We start from the raw sequence: 19,428 nt of genomic DNA on the forward strand, positions 1-19,428 counted from the left end.
AACTGAAAGATCGAAGAAGAAAAAGAAACTAGTCGTGCTAACTGCTATGTCACCAGACACTCTGACAAACTCTTAGGTGATGACTGAACCACTCGCATGTGATGTGTGGTTCAGTCATCAGTGGTTAGATGCTGCAGGCTACCAAATTCCGAATTGCGCTCGGGTATCCAAAACAAAACAATTGTTTCAGTAGTAGGCGATTGTTAATTTGTTACATAAAATGACAAGTCTGTTTTACACTAGCGTGAACAGTTGAGTGTGAATTGCAGAACTCTGTGAAGATGAATTTCTCTGAAATCGGCGAAGCCAGTATTGTAAGACCGAGATGCATGTGGACAATCGATAATTTTTCTACAAGAACCGAATCCGACCGCGTAGGAGACAAAATAACCTCACTTCAGTTTACAGCAATTGTTGGTAACATTGAAAACAAATGGAAATTCTCATTATACTCGAAAGGCAGAGATGAATCAAGCGAAGGCTATCCAGGCATTTTTCTTTGCAACTACGTCATTTACGTTTGATTTCCTATACGATATAACATAGTGGACGAAGCAAACGGGTTTTTGGATAATATATAACAAGCTGACGATTATGTGCGATGTAATATTCAATCCAATTAGAGACGACAAAGACATCGCTTCAATGGACGAGAAAGCCGCAATGAAGCAACAACTCGAACGAAATTCGTTGCGCCTTCGTGAGTTCGACGGATTTGAATATCTCATGTACGATCCCAAATCGTTGAGCGATGTCAAGATAATCGTCGAGGGTGAAACGGTGAACGCTCATAAGTGCATCCTGGCTAAAAGCAGCCCCGTGTTCCTCGAAGACATCAAGCTCGACGTCTTCATGACGATGCTGCGATACATGTATGCCGGCCAGATATGCCTCCCATCGACACCGAGCTCGGCGACCGACTTGATGGAACGATTGAAGACCGTGTGCGGCAGAGCGATGTGCGAAACTTTGAGCGTCGCGAACGCCGTGGAGTGCCTCAAAATCGCTGATCGATATCAGGTGGAGGTTTTCAAGGCCAAGGCTGTAGAATTCATTCTTTCGCACGCGGCTGACTTTGTCAATAAGCCGGAATTCAAGCTGCTGACCGAAGTGCCGGACGTTCTCTTCCAAGTTTGTCGCGCGCTATGGGGAACAAGAAAAGTGAATCGTTAAATTATGACTACTGATCTTTTTTCTTTCCTGGCTAGCTCCTAGTATTATTTATCAATAGAAACATTTTCTAGATTTTTTATTCGGATGCTTTGTCACTTTGTGCATGATGTAAATTAATTATGGTTTTAATTTTATTACGTGTATTGCTTCATACCTGCTTTCTTTTATAACAAAACTACCAATACCAATTGAGCGTATGTTTGAAATCTGAGTTGGTATAGTTATTGTCTCTGTGTTGTGGAAGTCCAAGACAAAATAAGTAGCAGTGAAAAAAAGTTTATCAGTCAAATTAAGGGCACCATTATGCTTCATTGCTGTTTACATAAGTGTATTTACTTATAATTAGTATAATCATTGTATTTTTTATCATGACATTTTTCATCGGTTTCTAAGCAAAACTATTTATATTTACAGATTAAAAAAAAACCCGACTTTTTAAAATTCCTCTGAATACCTAGATTATGCTGGCATACAAGAGCTTTAGAAATAATAAAATGTACTTAGTTTTTGTACTAAAATTTAATAAATAACAATTTTGTGACTAGCAGAAGGTTGTTTATTATTTTAAAACAAAACTAAATTACTATAAACATAATTTTAGTAGAAATTAATTAATCCCTTTTCAAGCAATATAAATGCTTTGTTTTTCGATTCAAAAGAAAAAATATGTGAAATATTTTTTTAATCTACAACGGACAATTTCATTTCAAAAAACTCATCTTCAGTAGTGTTTATATCTATGTGAAATTGCTCAAAGCTATGGATTTCAAAAAGTGATTCCTTGGATTCCTTGGGTATTTTTCTATGAACCTACCAGTGTATAATCCAAACATGCCATATGCAAAACAACATTATTTGTTCATTTTTTTGTAACGTTCATAGTACTTTCTATCAAAACATTAGTAAACTCTGGACAAAAGCTGTGATCCACACATTTCTAATAAAGTGCAAATTCCATCGTCTCTTATGCTTTTACATACCAACATGGCAGATTCTTCACATTGGGCATGTATGTCAGAGCAGACTCAGTGATATTCTATAAAGCTCCTAAGCTCAAATATTTTGTTTTAGATAGACATAAGTTACTTTTTTGATATCAACATCAGTTACATTATTAAATCCTTTAAAAACACATTCTTTTTACATATTCAAATGTTATATTATATAATAACATATTTGTTAAGCAATCATTGTTCAACTTTATCTTAATCTAGATTTCATTTTTTACTAAATAAAATATATAAATTTTACATTCTTAAAAAGGGACGAGAAACTAGTAAATAAGTGCGAAAGTGGGAAAATGTAAATTATGTAAATAATATAAATAATGCAAAATGGACTGAATGCCTTTTAGATGTTTGGATTCAAATTTATCACTTTTAATTAGATATTTTCAAAAAGGTCAATTGATAACTTAAAAGGAAGATTCATTATACTATTAAAAATTATCTTGTTGATTATTAAATTCTAGAGTACAATATTTATACTTAAATGAAAATCTGTAGTTATTTTACTTATTTTATTCTATATACGTTGAAATTTGAATGTATTAAAGCAGTGGTATTAATTTTTTTACAGTTTCTAGTACTTATAGGGACAAAATGGCGATGTCACTATTGTCGTTGTGCATTTCCGGGGGAAGCATGGTGTCACGCAAAATGTCATAGGTATCGTATCTCGAGACGGCCGTTGCCAGAGCCAGTTGACACTCGTTTTTCTCGCGGACACTGTAGGTATAGACAAGAAATATTCTTGTTAGGTACATGCACAGACTTGTTTATTTGTTGATGTGCTAAAGTCAATCGTTTTTTTTCTGTTGCGTTTAACCCACGTATGACGTATGTATGTATGTACATATATACTACAGTAAGTAATACCACTATACCAGTAACTTGCCGGTGTAAATCCAGATCGTGGGCGAACAAAGGATTTACTCGTCTTAGCAGGGAATCGGATTTTCATATGAACTCATAGGTTTTGTAAGTACTTACTTCTTGTTGCAGTTTCGACTATTCTCAATTATAAGTTGGGCACGGGTTTATCTTTTTTATAACCTCAATTGACTAACTTTTCTGTGAAAATTATATTGCTCGTGAGAAATGCTGTTAACATCTGTAATGAGAGTTTCGTGATTTCACATTTGATTTATAGTTTCTGTTAAATTCTATTCTTTATGAGGCCTAACATCAGTGAATAAATGAGTATGTAATAATTCCATTTAAGTGTACAACAACATACAAATTACAGCTATAGGTGTAATTCAGCATTTGATATCACTATTGATGGTTGATTGGTTGAATTTACAAAGTCACAAAGGATTTGGTTAGGTATTTTTACTTTAACGCACATAGCTCTTGATGTATATTTTTGAGTAAAATAGCATCTAACTTTTATAAAATTGTAGTATACAAGATTTAAATGATATTTTTGCACTTTTTTTATTTAAATGTGACATAGCATTCAATGTAGTTTTAAATGATATCAGAGTATGTTTAAATTTATTGCGATGATTATGTACATTATAATTTACCTTTAGATTGTACCATATTATACATCATTTTGAAATTTTTTAGATCATTGATATGGATAACAATGCGAACCAGAATAAAACTCAAGATATCTAATTTGAAGATTCAACACACATCAATCAATAAAAGGAATTCTGCATACTGATGAAGGATAAGTTCACGCTAAGCTGTAAACAAAACAACAGAGGTAATTTGTAATCTTAACTAGAAAGTGCTAAAAGTTTTAACTGTTTTCTACAAATAGTTCATACTTGTAAAGCTTAGTTTTTTTAACGTCAACTAGCAATAACGGGAGGTTATCTGATTTTGGATTTTGTTTTTCAGAAACATATCTCCTTCAATACTGCATTTGAAATTGTAGTCAATTGAAATATTATCAATAAGCATCTATTTTTATCAGCAGGTTTGTGAACTGCATCATACACATCAGAGATAAGCTTCAAAATCTTATATTCATCAGACCAGAAGTGCATACAGCTAGAACGCTACAGGAACTATTAACTCCATTATTAGTAAGGCAGTCAGAACCAGGTCCATTGCTTTGCATTGAAAGACATCAGAGGAGAGAGCAAGCAAAGGACGAAACGAGGTAAGCGAACACGCGTCAAAGCTATATATAGCGAAACGAGATAGACAGTTGTAAACGGAAACCTAGCAGCCCGAGAGCGCCGAGCAGATCGGCAAAGTGGGATCCCGAGCGCGATCTATCATACGCGGTCCATTAGTGTCCCTAATTAATTTCACGCTGTGCTATCCGCCCTGTGCGTGGTCTATCCGCCTCTCCCTGTTGGAGTCGAGAGCGGCAGCTTCCCCAGGATGACGGCGATTAAAAATTCAATTTTGCCTGAACTCCCCTGTTGAGCGAGTGCGTGTATACGCCGACACAGACGACGTTCGCTCGATTGGAGACGAGTAGTTATGTGAGCCGAGAGGCAATGAGAGAAAAGGGAGTCGAGGCACATGCAGAGGGGCGTCGAGAGTCTTTGACAAATATTGCACATTGTAGGGAGACAGTAGCGATGGTATAAGTATTGTGTGGGGTGCCTGATGTAGGTAATCGTGCGTGTCAAATGTCGGGGTCAGGAGCGCGAACTCGTACAGTCGAGAATGGCTGAAGTCTACCGTTAAGCACCATAGGGAAGGCCTGTTCGAAAGAGGAAGGGGTTCATTTGAATTTTTCCAACGACGGCTTAGGTCAGCAGAATATTTTGTGCAGCTTGACATTGAAGATTCTAATAAGATTCACGAGTAAGATCACCATTCTCATATGTAACATTTTTATACGAAATATCAATTTTCGAAACTAAAAATTTAATTAAACGCATGCTATTTTTTTAGTTTTCAATTTACATCACACAGAAGTTGACTGCGCTGTAAATGATATTCATTTAAAGAGAAAATCAAGATCGAGAATGTGGCAACGATAAAGCAAGAGTCAAGACGGAGACAAATATTTTTATAACTCCTGACTAAGGAGGAGCAGGATCGATTATGGAATTTCGTCAATATTCAGCGAGTACAATTTCGACTTCTGACTTCCTTGGTCGTTCGTTCCTGCATCGTATAATTCGGTATATCTGAATTGCCATCTTTGCGATCTGCTGAACTAACTACTGTGCATGTCGGACATGCAATTCCGTGTAACCGCACACCAAGCGTAATTCTCGATGTTCCGAGCACTTAGATCTTCGTTACTATTTTTTTTGTTGCGCTTTCAAATGACTTGCATTTGAGAGCTTGCAGTAGAATATGGCAAAATCCGCCAGACTGTAGATATGGAATTGTTGTCATTGAAAGAATCGAGATCTACGTAAACATTGAATTGCTGCGAAGTTTCATTTAGAAAAGCACGTAACTATAACGAGGCGCGTCGTAGCCCTATTCGATATACCAGCAAGTTCAACAAGCCAGCCCGTCTCGAAAGGGGAAAACTCGGGGCGCGCATTGTAATCCGCATCCTCTTCATCCTCATCCTCGCTCGTCCGTCTCAGTCTGTTGATCGTGCGGTTCGTCAACGTGGCGCGCGCCCTCTATACATACATCCTCGCTCGTTCGACCAGCATCAGCAGCAGAAGCGACGGGGCGACCCTTCCATCGGCTTTGTGTACCTAATACGTGTGTACACGAAGACACGAGCTTTCGATGTCTATACCTCCCTCCGGTTCTCTCGACTCCCCATTTCCCGGCTATCGGTTCGCCGAGGCGCGGCTGCAGCTCTCGAACACGCTGTCACAAAAGCGTCGAGCACCTGTTTCCTCGAAATTGACACGTTGCCTTTCCCGCCTGTCTCTGTATGTCTGCGTGATATGCGCATGTCGCGCTGCACCGCAGTGCGAAGCTCTTGTAGGAGAGAGATGCAAGCGCCCGCGTTACGCCTCTGATATATGTATTTCGCGCTTCAATTTCCCGGGATATATATCGAATGAGCGTCGAGGCCGTATATGCGTGAGGCTTTGGCTTTGTGCGACTACTGCATACACATACAGGTGAGTTTCACCGGATTTGTGTGCACGCGTGCGCTAGCTGTTATATCGGATTTGAGGCTTGTTGCTCGAGCGATTCGATTGACTTTACGCTGACGTGAGAATGTAGATGCGCATCGTGTTGAATGTGCGCTCTCGCGTTCGTTTATTTCTCGTGCTTGGACTTTGATGGTTCGATTCTGGGACTCTGATTGTAAATTAACATAACTGCAATAATTATTGTCAAATTGCTATAACTCGTTTGCGCGCCAAAGTCCTCCCACTCGTGTACACGTGGACAACCCGTCGGCGTTACAACTAACGCGTTGAGATAGAGAGAGAGAGAGAGAGAGAGAGAGAGAGAGAGAGAGAGAGAGAGAGCGTGCGTCGGTTCGGCGAAACGTTATTGTTCTTTATAATGGTAATTTGCGGCCATTACCGCTGTGGCTCTACCGATTTGTGTAAATACACACGTGCTGCTGTAAAGCGAAAGAGCTGCCGCGGGGGAACAATCGCTGAAAGCGTCGTTCTCGTCGACACTTAAACGCTGACGAGCGCCATTGCGGCTTTCCGCTAGGTATGCATTTTTTTCCCCGTTTGCGGATTGGCCATAGTGTTTCCTTATACTTAGAATTAAGACATTCCGAGTGTATCAGCTAAACAATTTTTATTTATTTCAGATTCGCGAAAGTTCTCGCAAAAATCGGTATTCTTACCCAAAAGTTAGCTCACCCGGTTGATGCACGAAACAGCAGCCAAAGGGAGCAAAGAAATCCGGCGAGCTTTGAAGTTCCGGCAACGGCGGCGGCGAAGCCCCATTTAAAAGTTGTCAGAAAATATCGACGCTGTTGCGCTCGCGGAGGACAGGAAATGAAAACGTCAGCGTCGACTCTTGTCCCGGCTTCTTTTTTTTCATCAAAAATTAACTTGGAAGCGTCGCGCGAATAAGAAAAAGAAATCCTAAACACAGAGGGGTGAAAACGTTAAAAAGAGTAGTTTCTCCAGAGCCGGCCTTTTTTGTCGATCTCGAGAATCTCGAGAGAGATAGAGGGGGTGAGCGAGGGTGGAAGGAGAGAGTCGAGGGTCGAGTATAAATTAAGGCAGACGTTTTGAAAACTTAATTACCTGTGTAGGCTCCATTAATTAATTTTCCTCAATTTTCCCTCCATTTCTCTCCGTCTCTCTTCTTGCTCGTTCTCGTTTTGCCTCCTCGAAGCTCAGCGCTTTCTCGCGCGCGCGGCGGCGACCGCGTTATTCCGGCTGCATTATTCTCGGCACGTCTGGCACTGGAAGCCTCCCCTATATTTCTCGAGCACACCTCTCTTTCTCCCGGCCTCTCCCTCTCTTCTGCTCTTTCCCTCGTTGGCAAGCGCCGAGCGGGACCTTTGTTCCTCATTTACTTTTTATCTCGGCGGTGCCATGGCAGCAGCCCTCGCTCTCGTCCAATCTGCTGCGTTCGCCCTCTCTCTCCACCTATTCTCGCCCACCCCCTTCCTCTTTTTTTCCACTCTCGTTCGGTCCCTCTCTCTCTCTCTCTCTCTCTCTCTCTCTCTCTTCTCTTCCCTCCTCGAATCGCTGCAATCAGACGCTCTATTTGCATTTCCTTTTTCGCTCTTTTCCCCCTCTCTCATACTCTGTGTACCTCGAACTCTTACGGCGGACACGCTGTTTTTTTTTCTGAACCGAGCTGAAATGCAAGATTTACTTCACGTGCTGAGGTTCGCGAGAAAGGGATCGAGCTTTATCGATTGGATTTTGCGGTAAAATTGGTTTCGAGTGGCGCTTCGACGATATCGGTTTGTTGTGCGACGCGGATGAAGTAGCCGTGTAACGAGCTTCGTCGCGGAATCGTACAGATGGCGTTGGGGTTTCAGTTTCTCGCCACTGATTTGGCTGATAACGCGCGCAAACTTCATTCTTGTCACTATCAATCCGAAATGCTATACATTGCACTTTAATCACGCGTCCCAAAAATTTGACGGTTGATTTTGGTACAAACAACGCGAAACAATCATGCACGAAGATTACGAACAATTAGAGTCCTCTCCCTCAGACAACCTCGACACTTCGTATACACCCGCGCGAATCGATATTCAGGACGTCCTGATGCGTGACGTGCGAACCCGTTAAAAAAAGCTTCCTCCTCGCGATAAAGAAAAATACGCGCGTCGAGAGAAATGAAAAGCAGTGAGCATCAGAGCACACATCAGAGGGGGGAAAATCGACGTTTTCATCCGAGAAAAAGAGGACGAGGGGCAGGTGCGGAAGGAAGGGCGGGAGGGAGGGAGGAAAAAGAAGAAAAATGAAACACGCTCCACGCCGCTGCGCACATGCGCGCCTCTTTTGAATGAATCGACCCCGCGCCTCGCTCTCTCTCTCTCTCTCTCTCTTTCGCGGTTTTGACTTTTTTTTTCGCTCAAATCTCCGGGGATTTGGGGGATCGCACTTTACTACGCGAGCTCGGGAATATTATGAGATTGCACGGAATTCAGTCGCTCTCTCTCCCTCGACGGATGTCTTTTATACTTTCGCGTGTGCTTCGCTCCTCTTTTATTCCACTCGTACTCGGCCTCGCACTGAATCGTAAAAAAAGGACGACGAGCTCTCGCATCACGGATCTTCCTCTCGGAGACGCTCTCGCCTCGTTACGCGAAACGCACTTATGCCATTAAATCCTTTTAGAACTCGTCGCAAGCTCCGCGAGTCTCTTCTCTTCTCGGCTGCAAAACGCGCGTCGCCTTTTTAAATTATGCGCGCGACGCGCCGTTGATGCGTCTCCTCCTTTTCTCGCGCGTAATGCGCGAGTGTAAAAGTGGCTTGCGGCGACGTAATTAAATTGGCGAGAAAGCCGCGAGAGCTTTTGTTATTTTCTCTTTCGACACGCCGAGGTGCGCGCGCGTTGCGTCGTTAGAATACTCGCTCGAAAGCTGCGGCTCTTTGTTCGTCCACACGGAATCGCGAGATGAATGAGAGTGGATAAGGAATACAATTTGTCGACTGCGTCTCGTTAGTCCTGATTAGGGAAATACGTGCTCCTCTGGATTCTCGTATGATAGTCGTTCGTATAATGTCGAGAAACAAAAGTATTCGAAGCAACTGCCTACAGCCTCGGGATGATCACCGGGTATAGCACGTGCCAGCTTGAGTCATCGCGCATCATCCCCCGACGTCTCAATTACACAGCGCTTCTATATACATCTCCCTCGTCTCGTTATCGCTACAAAACGAAATAAAAGATCGCTCGCTCGCACATGCAATTACCGCGCACGAGCGATGTTCGTGCTCATCAGCTCTCCTTTTCTCTCTCCCTCGGTATACGCGCGTATAATGCAGGTCGAGCAGCGCCGGACGAATCTCGCCAATTTCCTCCCGCGTGCGTGATATCCCTCGTTGTATGCACGCCCGGGACCGCCCGTGGACATGGGCATCGGCATCCTTTTCCCATATTGCTGCGCCGAGCCTCCGGTAGCGATGCGTGCCTACGGTGTATGTGTATTGGATAAGGATACGATGATTGCTAATTCGATTGGGAGGGAAGCGAAGGTCGAGGGTCGAGCCTAATTCGAGCCTAATTCGAGCGAGCGCGGGTTCGTTGGCTGCGGAAAGTTTGAGCTTGTGTGCGTGTGCTTGTACATCTCTCTGCGGAACGCGAGGGCGTCGGTGTATAATAGATTTCTGATTTATTCGGCGGGGAGAGATCGTAGATTGGATTGTTGAGGATGCTGCTTGTATGCTTGCGAGAAAACTCGCGGGCATATTATATGGAAGCTGGCTGTGTGACCGGCGTCGGAGTATAACGAACTAGACATTCATTAGCCCGGAATAATCTCTAATCCATGTCGCTCGGCACTAATATCCGGCTCACTGCGCACTTGGCTGCGCCGCACGATAATGCGCTAAGCAGCCGGGCCAGAGAGCGAGGACGAGTGAGAGGGAAAGAGAGAGAGAGAGAGAGAGAGAGAGGAGCGCGCTCGGATCGAGAGTCGCAGAAGCGGTGATGGGCAAAATGCCCCGACACCAGCAGCACAGAGCTCGGATCTCTCCTCCGGCAACGTGGATTCGGATGGTGGCGAGCCTGCGGTTGGGAAGCCGCGTATAACCTCCCTCTCTCTCACTCTCGAACGAGTGTGTATACATATATATTATGCCGGCAGCGCAGCCGCTGCTGAAACTTTCAGTAATTACTGTAATTAGTCCAATTAACAGACTCGCTCGAGCGAGCCCTCGTTCGTCCGCGCGCAAGCTCGACTATACCACCTTTGACCCGAGAGAGCAAGGGAGAGAGAGAGAGAGAGAGAGAGAGAGAGAGAGAGAGAGAGAGAGAGAGAGAGAGAGAGAGAGAGAGAGAGAGAGTTTGCGCGACGACGATCCCGTGGAGCACTGCAGTTAAAACGAGCTCGCGCCAGTCTCCTCCAGAGCAGGGACGAAACGAGCCAAGTATACTGAATTAGGGATCAAATTGTGAAGAATTAGTCGCTGGATATCTGCTTTCGTTTCGGAGTATTCTGTGCTCTTCATACTTCGACGATCTAGTCACACCGGCAGATCTATTTCAAAGAGAGAGCACAGCTATCTAGCCTCAAGAAAGTTGAAAATAATTCCGTCCGAGCCACCTAAAAACTATATATATTTTAGACAGACTTTCTCGTATCCGTTTAAGCTCTTGCCGCAAATGACACCTGAGCTGCGGTCTGGCCCAATCCGGTGCTCTACCACTTAATTTGTAGTTGAAGCGCATTTTCACGTCTTAACATCAGCCCGAAACAACCGGAGATGGCTTTGCGGATTTTTATAAAAAAAAGCTCGATTCGAAGAAAATAAAGGTTCCCTGCTATAACTATATCTCAAGCGCGCGAATGACCGATATCCGGCGACGAAGCGCGGGGGATAAACAAATCACCCTCGACGCAATAAAGTGAATTCCACTTTCCGCGAGCGACACTGCAGTCGCAGTATGCCCACACGCGTGTGTATTAAGCTTGATCTCGGGAGCCGCGCGTGCATGCGCGTATTCGGTAGTTATGCGGCAACTTGTAACTCGTAAAGCCGCGACGCGGCGGGGGAGCCGACCGCCGGCTCTCTGGGATTCGATCGCGGCGAAAGCGTCGCCGTCGAGGATCCAGACGACAGTAGCGCAGTCGAGTTAGTTTCCTCGGCGCGTTTCTGCTTTCTCTCTCTCTCTCTCCCTCCCTCCCTCTGCATGTGTGTCCCTCTGTGTGCGCTTCGCGTGTTGTATAACTTGGCGTTGCAGCAACCCTTAGATACGGAGACGAGAGTCTCGCAGAGCGTCGCGCACGAGGGTGTCGTTGACGACGACGACGACTACGCGGCTCTTCCTTATGGCTCTTGGAGTTTCCTCGGTCCCTCCCTCTTGCCTGCTGCTCTATTCGATTACAACGAGGCATGAAAATGCAGTTGGGACGGCGCCACGGATGGCTCTGCTATGTTTTACGCTGCTGCGGGGGAGGTTTTTGGCTGTCGCTCGCGGCACGCTTTGAATCCTGTTAGAGGAAGTTGGCTGCGTCTGCTGGCTTCGGGAGAATTAAGTGCCATCCCGATACGTTCTGTTATTGTTTTTGCTCGGGGTTCTGCGCTCCATCGCTTGAATTATTTAATCGTCGCTTGTAATCGAACAACGATCATTGAGACGACGTCTTTTTCTTTGGCAGTTGCTTTTGATTGATTACACAGAGTCCCAAGAAGACTCCGTACGATTCTTGCAGCGCAATCCGTTAACAGCAGCAAAATCAAAGTAGAATCGTTTATTGATAACAGTCTCGAGCGGCGACTAGGCATTCATATGGCACTCGTGCAAACTTCATAATGGCAGTGTCTAGCTTAGCTTTTCTTTCCTCCTTGACTTTTGCTATCCTTTTTGATAGCGCATTAAAAAAATCCGGGGCTCCTCTTCAATGCTCGTTATATAATCTGCATAATAGAGCTACACATCGTCGCTTCCTACAAAGAGTAGCAAATTTCGTTTTTCGCGCTGAAGGCTATAAGTACATTTAAATTTTTTCACGGCACAAACCAACATTAAAAATGCAGGACTTGGAATTAGTCAGTTCGTAGCAAAAGTGCGGGAAGGAGACATCAAGGCAATTAGAAATAATATTAGAGCGTATGGATTACCAATAAATAGCAGAGAGTACACGGATTACACGGCTTTACGAACTGCACTCTCGCATAACTCGGATCGTCACATAGAGATTGCGAAGTTGCTTATTTCAGAAGGATGTCGAATAAATCCAGAATCTGAACATCCGACAGATCCGACGCCTCTGCATTTGGCAATATTACTTCGAGATGTCGAAATAGTGAAGATGCTTTTGGAAAGGAATGTTAATCCTTATATTAAAACTGTACTCAACGACAGCATTACGACTGTTTTGCACGTGGCAGTATTGAAGATATGTCCAGAAATGCTGGAAATCATACTAACTCACAACGTCAATGTCAATGAACCCAATGATTTTGGCCAAAGAGCTCTACAGATCTTGTTTGAACGAATAATGATGCCAGGTTTTTCAACAATGATTCGCCTGCTATTGTCAAAGGGAGCAACACTTGATTTAAATAAGTTGGATAGCCGTGGTAACACAGTCTTACATAGATTGTTACAAAACAAATATTTTCCTAATGACGACGAGGATCTTGCGGCTGCTGTTAGATATATGTCATCTTTGAATGACGTCGTTAATTGGCAGAACTCTGACGGTAAGACACCCCTTCACCTGGCAGCCGAGAACGGGAAGAATCGCGTCCTTGAAATTTTGTTGCCAACTTACCACTAGCGTAGACATGAAGGATGAAGAAGGCAATACACCGTTGAATTACTACCTTCAATTCAGCGGTAGCGCCAGAACTCCTAGCTTGGCCATCGTCGAGATATTGTTGAAGAAAGGTGCCTCGGTCGAGGCGAAGAACACTCATGGTGTTGCACCTGTTCACGCAGCTATGAACTTTCAGAGCAAAGACATTATCACGAAGTTACTGGAACGCATCGACAATGCGGATCTTCGCGACAACTACGGCTGTTCACTACTACACGGGCTTGTTGACAATAAGTGGCTACTGTCCAATGAAGCATTAGAGATTGCCGAGATGATCTTGATAAAGAATCCGACTATCGACCTATACGTTCAAAATGGATGGACGCCGCTCCACAGAGCTGTAATCCGTCGACACAGTGAGTTGGTGCAATTTTTACTGGAGCAAGGGGCCGACGTGAACGCTCTCACTGAGAGTGGCGATACGTCTCTGCATTTGCTGTTTAATACCATGGAGAACGATTCTGAAAACATAGATATAACAATTACTCATATGCTGATTGCCGAAGGCGCGAATCTAGAGATACTGAATAGTTGCAACATGTCGGCTCTCCACATGGCTGCACGCCATTATCGGCTGAGGATGATGCTTCGATTGCTCAGCCATTGCTGTAAGAAGGTGGTTATTTTGCAAGATCGGAAAGGCAATACAGCTTTGCATAAAATTCTTGCGGCCTTTTCAAGCAACGCGGTGGTAACGGAACTCTACGTAGAAATAACGAATCAGTTTTTGTCAAAAGCTGGCGATTGCTTAGTCAATATTCCAAACAAACAGGGAAAGACTTTGTTGCATTTGGCAGCGCAACAAAAGCATGTGAAGAGCTACTGCTGATAAACGGGGCTGATCCGATACTGTGCGATCACGAAGGTAATACCTTATTGCACTTTTTACTACAACCTGCTTTAGATACTAGTGTATATGCTAGAGACATGAGCTTGCAAAGCAAATTAGAGAAAATTATAAAAGAGATGCTCGCAAAGAGGCGTAGTCTAGTTAATGTGCGTAACCACTATCGAGCGGCTCCTCTACACGCTGCTTTTTATCGTAAAAGGCTCGTTATGTTACACCTGATCAGGCCTCTTCTCAAGCATGGAGCCGATCCAAACGCCCAAAATTCATTTGGTAACACTGCCCTCCATTTAGCCTCCAGGAATGTGTATATGCACAAGATTGTAAAAGAGCTACTGAAGTACGGCGCGGACATAAACGCCCTCAACATATATGACCATACAGCTCTTTCGAACTGCGTCCCATCGCTCAATGTCATATTAAAGACTCACGCACTAAAGCTACGTGAAGTTGATCTTCCGCTTGTCCAGGCCAACTGTACAGTTATTGAAGAGATATGATCCTTATCCCCTACGCCAAGGAACTGGCTAAAAGGCAGAAAACTGAAAAGTAGCTATGTGTGAGAGTATGTAAGTTAAGCTCTTGATTGGTGTATTCATAAATAAAGTTTCTCACTTATTGTTCGGTGCAGATAATTGAAGCCGTTAATTCTGCGCTCAAAGATTTAAAAAATATAAATTTCAGTGGCATTTACCGACTGGTTAATTGCGCTTCGAATCAACAAAAAACGAGTTGGCTGCTCGGATTGATTGCTCGACACGAGCCTCGTTTATAACAATGTACGATAATATAGCAATGTTTGCCTCAAAATATAAGCCTTTCGCAAGCACCACGGTCTATATTCGCCCGCTTTGCGAATGAAATTGGAGCACGAACGTTAATTTTGATGCGCGTTATGATTAATGATGAAATAGTAGCGGGAAATTCGATTATAGCCAGGAAATTTCATTACTGCTTTGGCGCGCAATTATAAATCAACATCGAATCGGGTCGGCTGCGACGATTCTTATAAAGTTGTAACTCGCTTTAAAGCGATAAATTTAACTTCGATTCGACTGCGGCTCGGTGGCGGTGCATAAAACTCGTCGTGCATAAAAGTCCGCCGTGGCGCCGGTCGCGGTTCCGTGCCATGAGCGAAAATAAAATGATTATCGACATTGGCGCGATTGCATATTCGTCGCTACAGACCTTTCAATGATAATTTACTTGATTTTATAAATAGGAGCAAAAGACTTCATAATGGCGAGTTATAAAACGAGCTCGTGCATTGTTCATTATCTAAATTAAAAGCGTGTAATCATAGCGATTAACCGCGTAATTTACGTCCAAGCAGTATATTCCTCTCGTCGTTTCAAAAAAGCTTTGTATACTAGATTTGATTAAAAAGATTAAAAAGATGCATAATCGCGTGTATATCAATAACGAATTGTAAGAAAATCGAGGTGTTAATTTTTCGTAGTAAAATAAGCCGATTCGCATAGCCTCTTGTAAGTATCGCTAAGCAGTTGCTACCGACGTTACGCGCCGCACCGGCTGTTCGCAATCTGCGAGCGACGAGGACTCCCCCTCAATCACTTAAGACCGATGTCTGTTATTAGCGCGTGGCTGATATCGCGTATCGGCGAGGATAAACGCGTCGCTGCTTCCGTAGTCCGACTCCTCCCGAGTATCGATATTGCTGGCCGCACCGGCCTTCGATGTTTAATATAGAATGTACGGGCTGTATACTTACCCGCGCCGTCCGTTTACGAGCGACGCGCGAACCGGCTTCCGCTGCTGCTGCTATGTCACAGATTTTCCAAGCAAGACCTTTTTACGCCTGTAAGCTCGTTGATTTTTAATCTGCAACGGCGGTGCCTCGCAACAAATAACGATCGGTCACGTAGATGCTGCTTCTTTTTTTTTTTGGCTTCCGTGCCGTTCCTTCCTTTTATTGAGTGTTCCGTGATTAGAGATTTATGATACAACGCCGATAGCTCAGCACACGACGAGAGTTTTCGTATATACATTGAATCTTTACTGCGACTATTGGAGCCTCGATCTCGCTCCCTTAAAGACTGTTTCATAAAATTTGTTTATGCTTCGCCGGAGCGATAAAAAAAGAGGTGTACGCGCCGACTTTACGACATCATCATCATCGTCATCCGGCATCCGTCAGGGTCATTACTTCCTTATCAACCTTCATTTTTTACGACATCGCCGTAAAAAAAGTCGGCTCCCACCCGCTCGCCTGCAATAAAAGCGTCGCAATGCAGAATCCACTCGACGGCGTAAACACGCTCCTGTGCTCGTATACACAATACACAACAAAATGTACGGGCGAAATCGAAGGTCATCCGGCCGGGAATTCGGAAAAGCAATTAGCGAGATCTTCACTTTCCTCTCTCCCTCGAATCGTCGATGTCTCGATCGCTTTTCCCGACGTAAAACCTCACGCACCGAACGTATCCGACATTATATCCCCGAGGTGCAGACGACGAGCGCGTCTCATTTCGAATTCCCCGAATACCCGCTCTCTATCTCTCTCGGCGGCCAGGCGACTTCCATATAAGAAATCTGCAGAGGAGAGAGTCTGCGTCGTCCCCTTCTCGTATATTTTAATCAGGAGCGCCTTATAGCCCGCTCCTTCGCTCCTTTGGCTGTCTCTATGCTTTCTTCGCGCGCCGTCGCCGTCTTTGTCTCGCGTATCCGTATCTACGCAAGAGAGAGGCTTAGGTATAAAACGCGCGGGAGTAAAAAAAGGCCTCCGGCTGGATGAACAGAGCTGAATAACTCTGGGGATAAAAGTCGAATAAATCTTTTTATTATCCCCCGCGTCTGCTCTCGCTCCTTCTTCGCCTGTATATAGTTCAGTTTCGCGCACACCTACACGCGCTCCCACCGCGTATTGAGGCATATAATGTATATATATGAGATCTTTCTCCCCTAGGAAGCCTTGGATTTTTCTCGCGTCATCTACCACTTCATCGCTCGACCCTCTCTCTTCGTACCAATCTTGCCTGCCGCTATATTGCGGGCTTGTGTTCGAGGTTGTTTGCTTGTTTACGCTCCTTTTAACTGGCGAGAGCGTTTCCCCTATCGCGCACCTATGTATAGGTATAGGTATACAGCCCGCTCGGATGGATGTTTCGGACTGGCTTCCTTCCTTCTCGACTCGTGGCGGCGCCTTTATTTTTATTTCCTTTCGCCGCGGAGAAGCGCGCGCTCGTATAAACGAGTTTATATAAGGTATATATAGGGGTAGCTGCGGAGAGCGTCGTTACGGAATTATATTATCCGCGCTCGCTCGTTTCCGAGTACACTTTGGAAAGCCTCAGTCCCGAGCGTCGAGAGAGAGAGAGAGAGAGAGAGAGAGAGAGAGAGAGAGAGAGAGAGAGAGAGAGAGAGAGAGAATGAGGGACTTAATCTTTAATAGGGACACTTTTGTTGAGCTTGACGATTTTCCATTTTAAGGGATTTCGCGCGTAATGCAGCGGATGAAGACGTACTTGCCCGAGAGGTTATTTTTTTTGTTACTGTACGTTTTTTCGAGTCGAATTTGAAATGGAATCAGTCGACGTTTAAAAAACGCAACAATACACAGTTTCTAATGCCAGCAGGCGGGCGTCATCGTCGAATCACGATCCGCGCGTACGTCTCTCATCGCGAGGGCCTCAATTGTTTCAGTAATAAGCAATGAATCCGATGATTGATTCGAAAGCTCGCGCGGCCATGCATAGACCTATAGGTACATATATACAACATGGAAGCGCGGTCGCGCGATTACATAGCGCCAAGCGGACAGCGATATCTCTAATTCGCTGCGGCGCGCTGAATGTGTAAAGCGAGAGAGAGAGAGAGAGAGAGAGAGAGAGAGAGAGAGCGCCGGCCCTTCGCCTCTCGCTCGCGCGCGTCGAAACTGACAAAATGGCCTCGCGCGACCGCAGAGAGCGGCTAGACCATTCGATGCAAATGCGCTTGCACAACTATCCAGTGTAGTGTGTGACTTAACGAACTCGAATAACCCACCGAGAGCGAGCGCGTCAAGTTCCCGTAATTACCCGGCCTTATCGCGCCGTCATTGTGATCTCCGCGCATATTTCAACGAGCGTCTATATGCGCGCTCTTTGAGAACGTATACTCGACGATTTTTCCGGGCGGATGCCCCAGCGTATATACAATTGGCCGAGCTAAGAAAATGAAATTTCCCGAATAACATTCCACGAAGCAGCCTCTTATACGTCCGGCCCATCGTGGCGCCAGTCGGCATAATAATCGCTGCGCGCTCCGCAGAACGGAGGGAGAACATGGGGAAAAGAAGGGAGCCGGCGGCGCGCACGTTTCATTTAGCAAATTGGCAATAAATGGCGATAGCCATCGCCGTACTCCCCCGTTCTCTGCATCTTCTTTTTCTCCTCGTCGGCTCGGCATCGGATTCTCTGCGTGTATGTGTGTGGCTGGGTGTACCGGGGGTTACACACACACACACACACACACACACTTGGACACGGTATATAGGGTGGATTCGCGCGAGTATACCCGTTTGATCCTCGAGTCCGATTTCCGTCGTCCTTTCTGGTCGTAACAACAACCCTCGTGCGGGGGCGGCGGCGACCCCTCGGCTGGCCTGGAAAGCGACGAATTAAGTTCCGAGGCTGTGTGTATACGTACACACATACACAGTGCCCGCTATGGTTTATGCGCGAGCTGGGGGATGCGAAGAAGGCTTCGTCGTCTCTGTGCCGGCCGCCTTGCTTCCAGATTGGTATCCACACCTACTGCGTGGAACAGCCTCTAATTTACGCTTATGGGATTTCACAGTATTTCGTCCCCCTCCGTCTACTCGCTACGCTATACATATACGCTTCGCCCCAGCCAGAAGTCATAGTTGAGTAAATATCTTTTGTTTGCTCGACGCTTTTATTCATCGACTTTCTAGCTCGTCCGATGCTCTCTTATACGGCGAATTATGAGAGTTGCCGCAGAAACTTCGTATTGTATTATACATGAGCCTACGAGAAATTGATATCGCGCTGCGTTTGTGTTGTATATGATGAACTCATCGAACCGCAGGCAGCGGCTCTCGATTCCAATGCGGGAGGAAAGCAAAAATCGCAACTGCGAACCGAACAAAGAAAGCAGAGCGGATATACGCGACACGAGCGAGCGAAGGGGTGCGTCAGCCGGCTCTCCGTATCGCGGCTCGCGCGTGTATAATGCAGAGGCTCGTTAAAAGGGCCGAGGAGAGCGAGAGAGAGAGAGAGAGAGAGAGAGAGAGAGAGAGAGAGAGAGAGAGAGAGAGAGAGAGTTGGAGGGGGAGGCGGTGGCCATAAACGTAAACAAGGGTTGTTAGACTGAATGACCCGACTAGCATCGGAGCTCTTACAATCAGAGCTAAACATTTCGCACCCCTATAGCGCGCGCGAACCCTCGCTATCGCTCTCCCTCTCTCTCTCGCGCGCGCGCGCTTTACGAGCGTCACGTGGCCGTACAGCGGTCGCGATAATGCTCGTAATGAGACGCGCCGGAATTGTATACTTGTTGACGCGCCCGCGTCAAACTCGTAATCGACGCTTAATGGAGTTTTACGGCTCGCGCGGGAGGGA

At 45.2% G+C, this 19,428-nt stretch overlaps 4 protein-coding genes across 4 annotated transcripts; all 4 read left to right on the forward strand.

Moving 5' to 3' along the window:
• Nucleotides 1-594: 594 nt before the first annotated feature.
• LOC103317548 (speckle-type POZ protein-like) lies at nt 595-1,173 on the forward strand. Its single transcript, XM_008215870.1, has one exon. The coding sequence runs from the start codon at nt 595-597 to the stop codon at nt 1,171-1,173; it is 579 nt and encodes a 192-aa protein (XP_008214092.1).
• An 11,313-nt stretch (nt 1,174-12,486) lies between these two features.
• LOC116416336 (cyclin-dependent kinase 4 inhibitor C-like) lies at nt 12,487-12,957 on the forward strand. The gene has a single exon (XM_031924251.1). The coding sequence runs from the start codon at nt 12,487-12,489 to the stop codon at nt 12,955-12,957; it is 471 nt and encodes a 156-aa protein (XP_031780111.1).
• Nucleotides 12,958-12,964: 7 nt separating this feature from the next.
• LOC116416335 (ankyrin-3-like) lies at nt 12,965-13,825 on the forward strand. The gene has a single exon (XM_031924250.1). It carries the CDS (start codon nt 12,965-12,967, stop codon nt 13,823-13,825), a length of 861 nt encoding a protein of 286 aa, XP_031780110.1.
• Nucleotides 13,826-13,923: 98 nt separating this feature from the next.
• LOC116416334 (putative ankyrin repeat protein RF_0580) lies at nt 13,924-14,343 on the forward strand. Its single transcript, XM_031924249.1, has one exon. It carries the CDS (start codon nt 13,924-13,926, stop codon nt 14,341-14,343), a length of 420 nt encoding a protein of 139 aa, XP_031780109.1.
• The last annotated feature ends 5,085 nt before the right edge of the window (nt 14,344-19,428 follow it).

This window comes from Nasonia vitripennis, chromosome 2 (genome assembly GCF_009193385.2).
Source record: "Nasonia vitripennis strain AsymCx chromosome 2, Nvit_psr_1.1, whole genome shotgun sequence".
NCBI lineage: Eukaryota > Metazoa > Arthropoda > Insecta > Hymenoptera > Pteromalidae > Nasonia > Nasonia vitripennis.

Excerpts from the sequence above, each read along its gene's own strand:
- LOC103317548 (XM_008215870.1), top strand. The coding sequence starts at position 595 with ATGTGCGATGTAATATTCAATCCAATTAGAGACGACAAAGACATCGCT.
- LOC116416336 (XM_031924251.1), top strand. The coding sequence starts at position 12,487 with ATGCTTTTGGAAAGGAATGTTAATCCTTATATTAAAACTGTACTCAAC.
- LOC116416334 (XM_031924249.1), top strand. The coding sequence starts at position 13,924 with ATGAGCTTGCAAAGCAAATTAGAGAAAATTATAAAAGAGATGCTCGCA.
- LOC116416335 (XM_031924250.1), top strand. The coding sequence starts at position 12,965 with ATGAAGGATGAAGAAGGCAATACACCGTTGAATTACTACCTTCAATTC.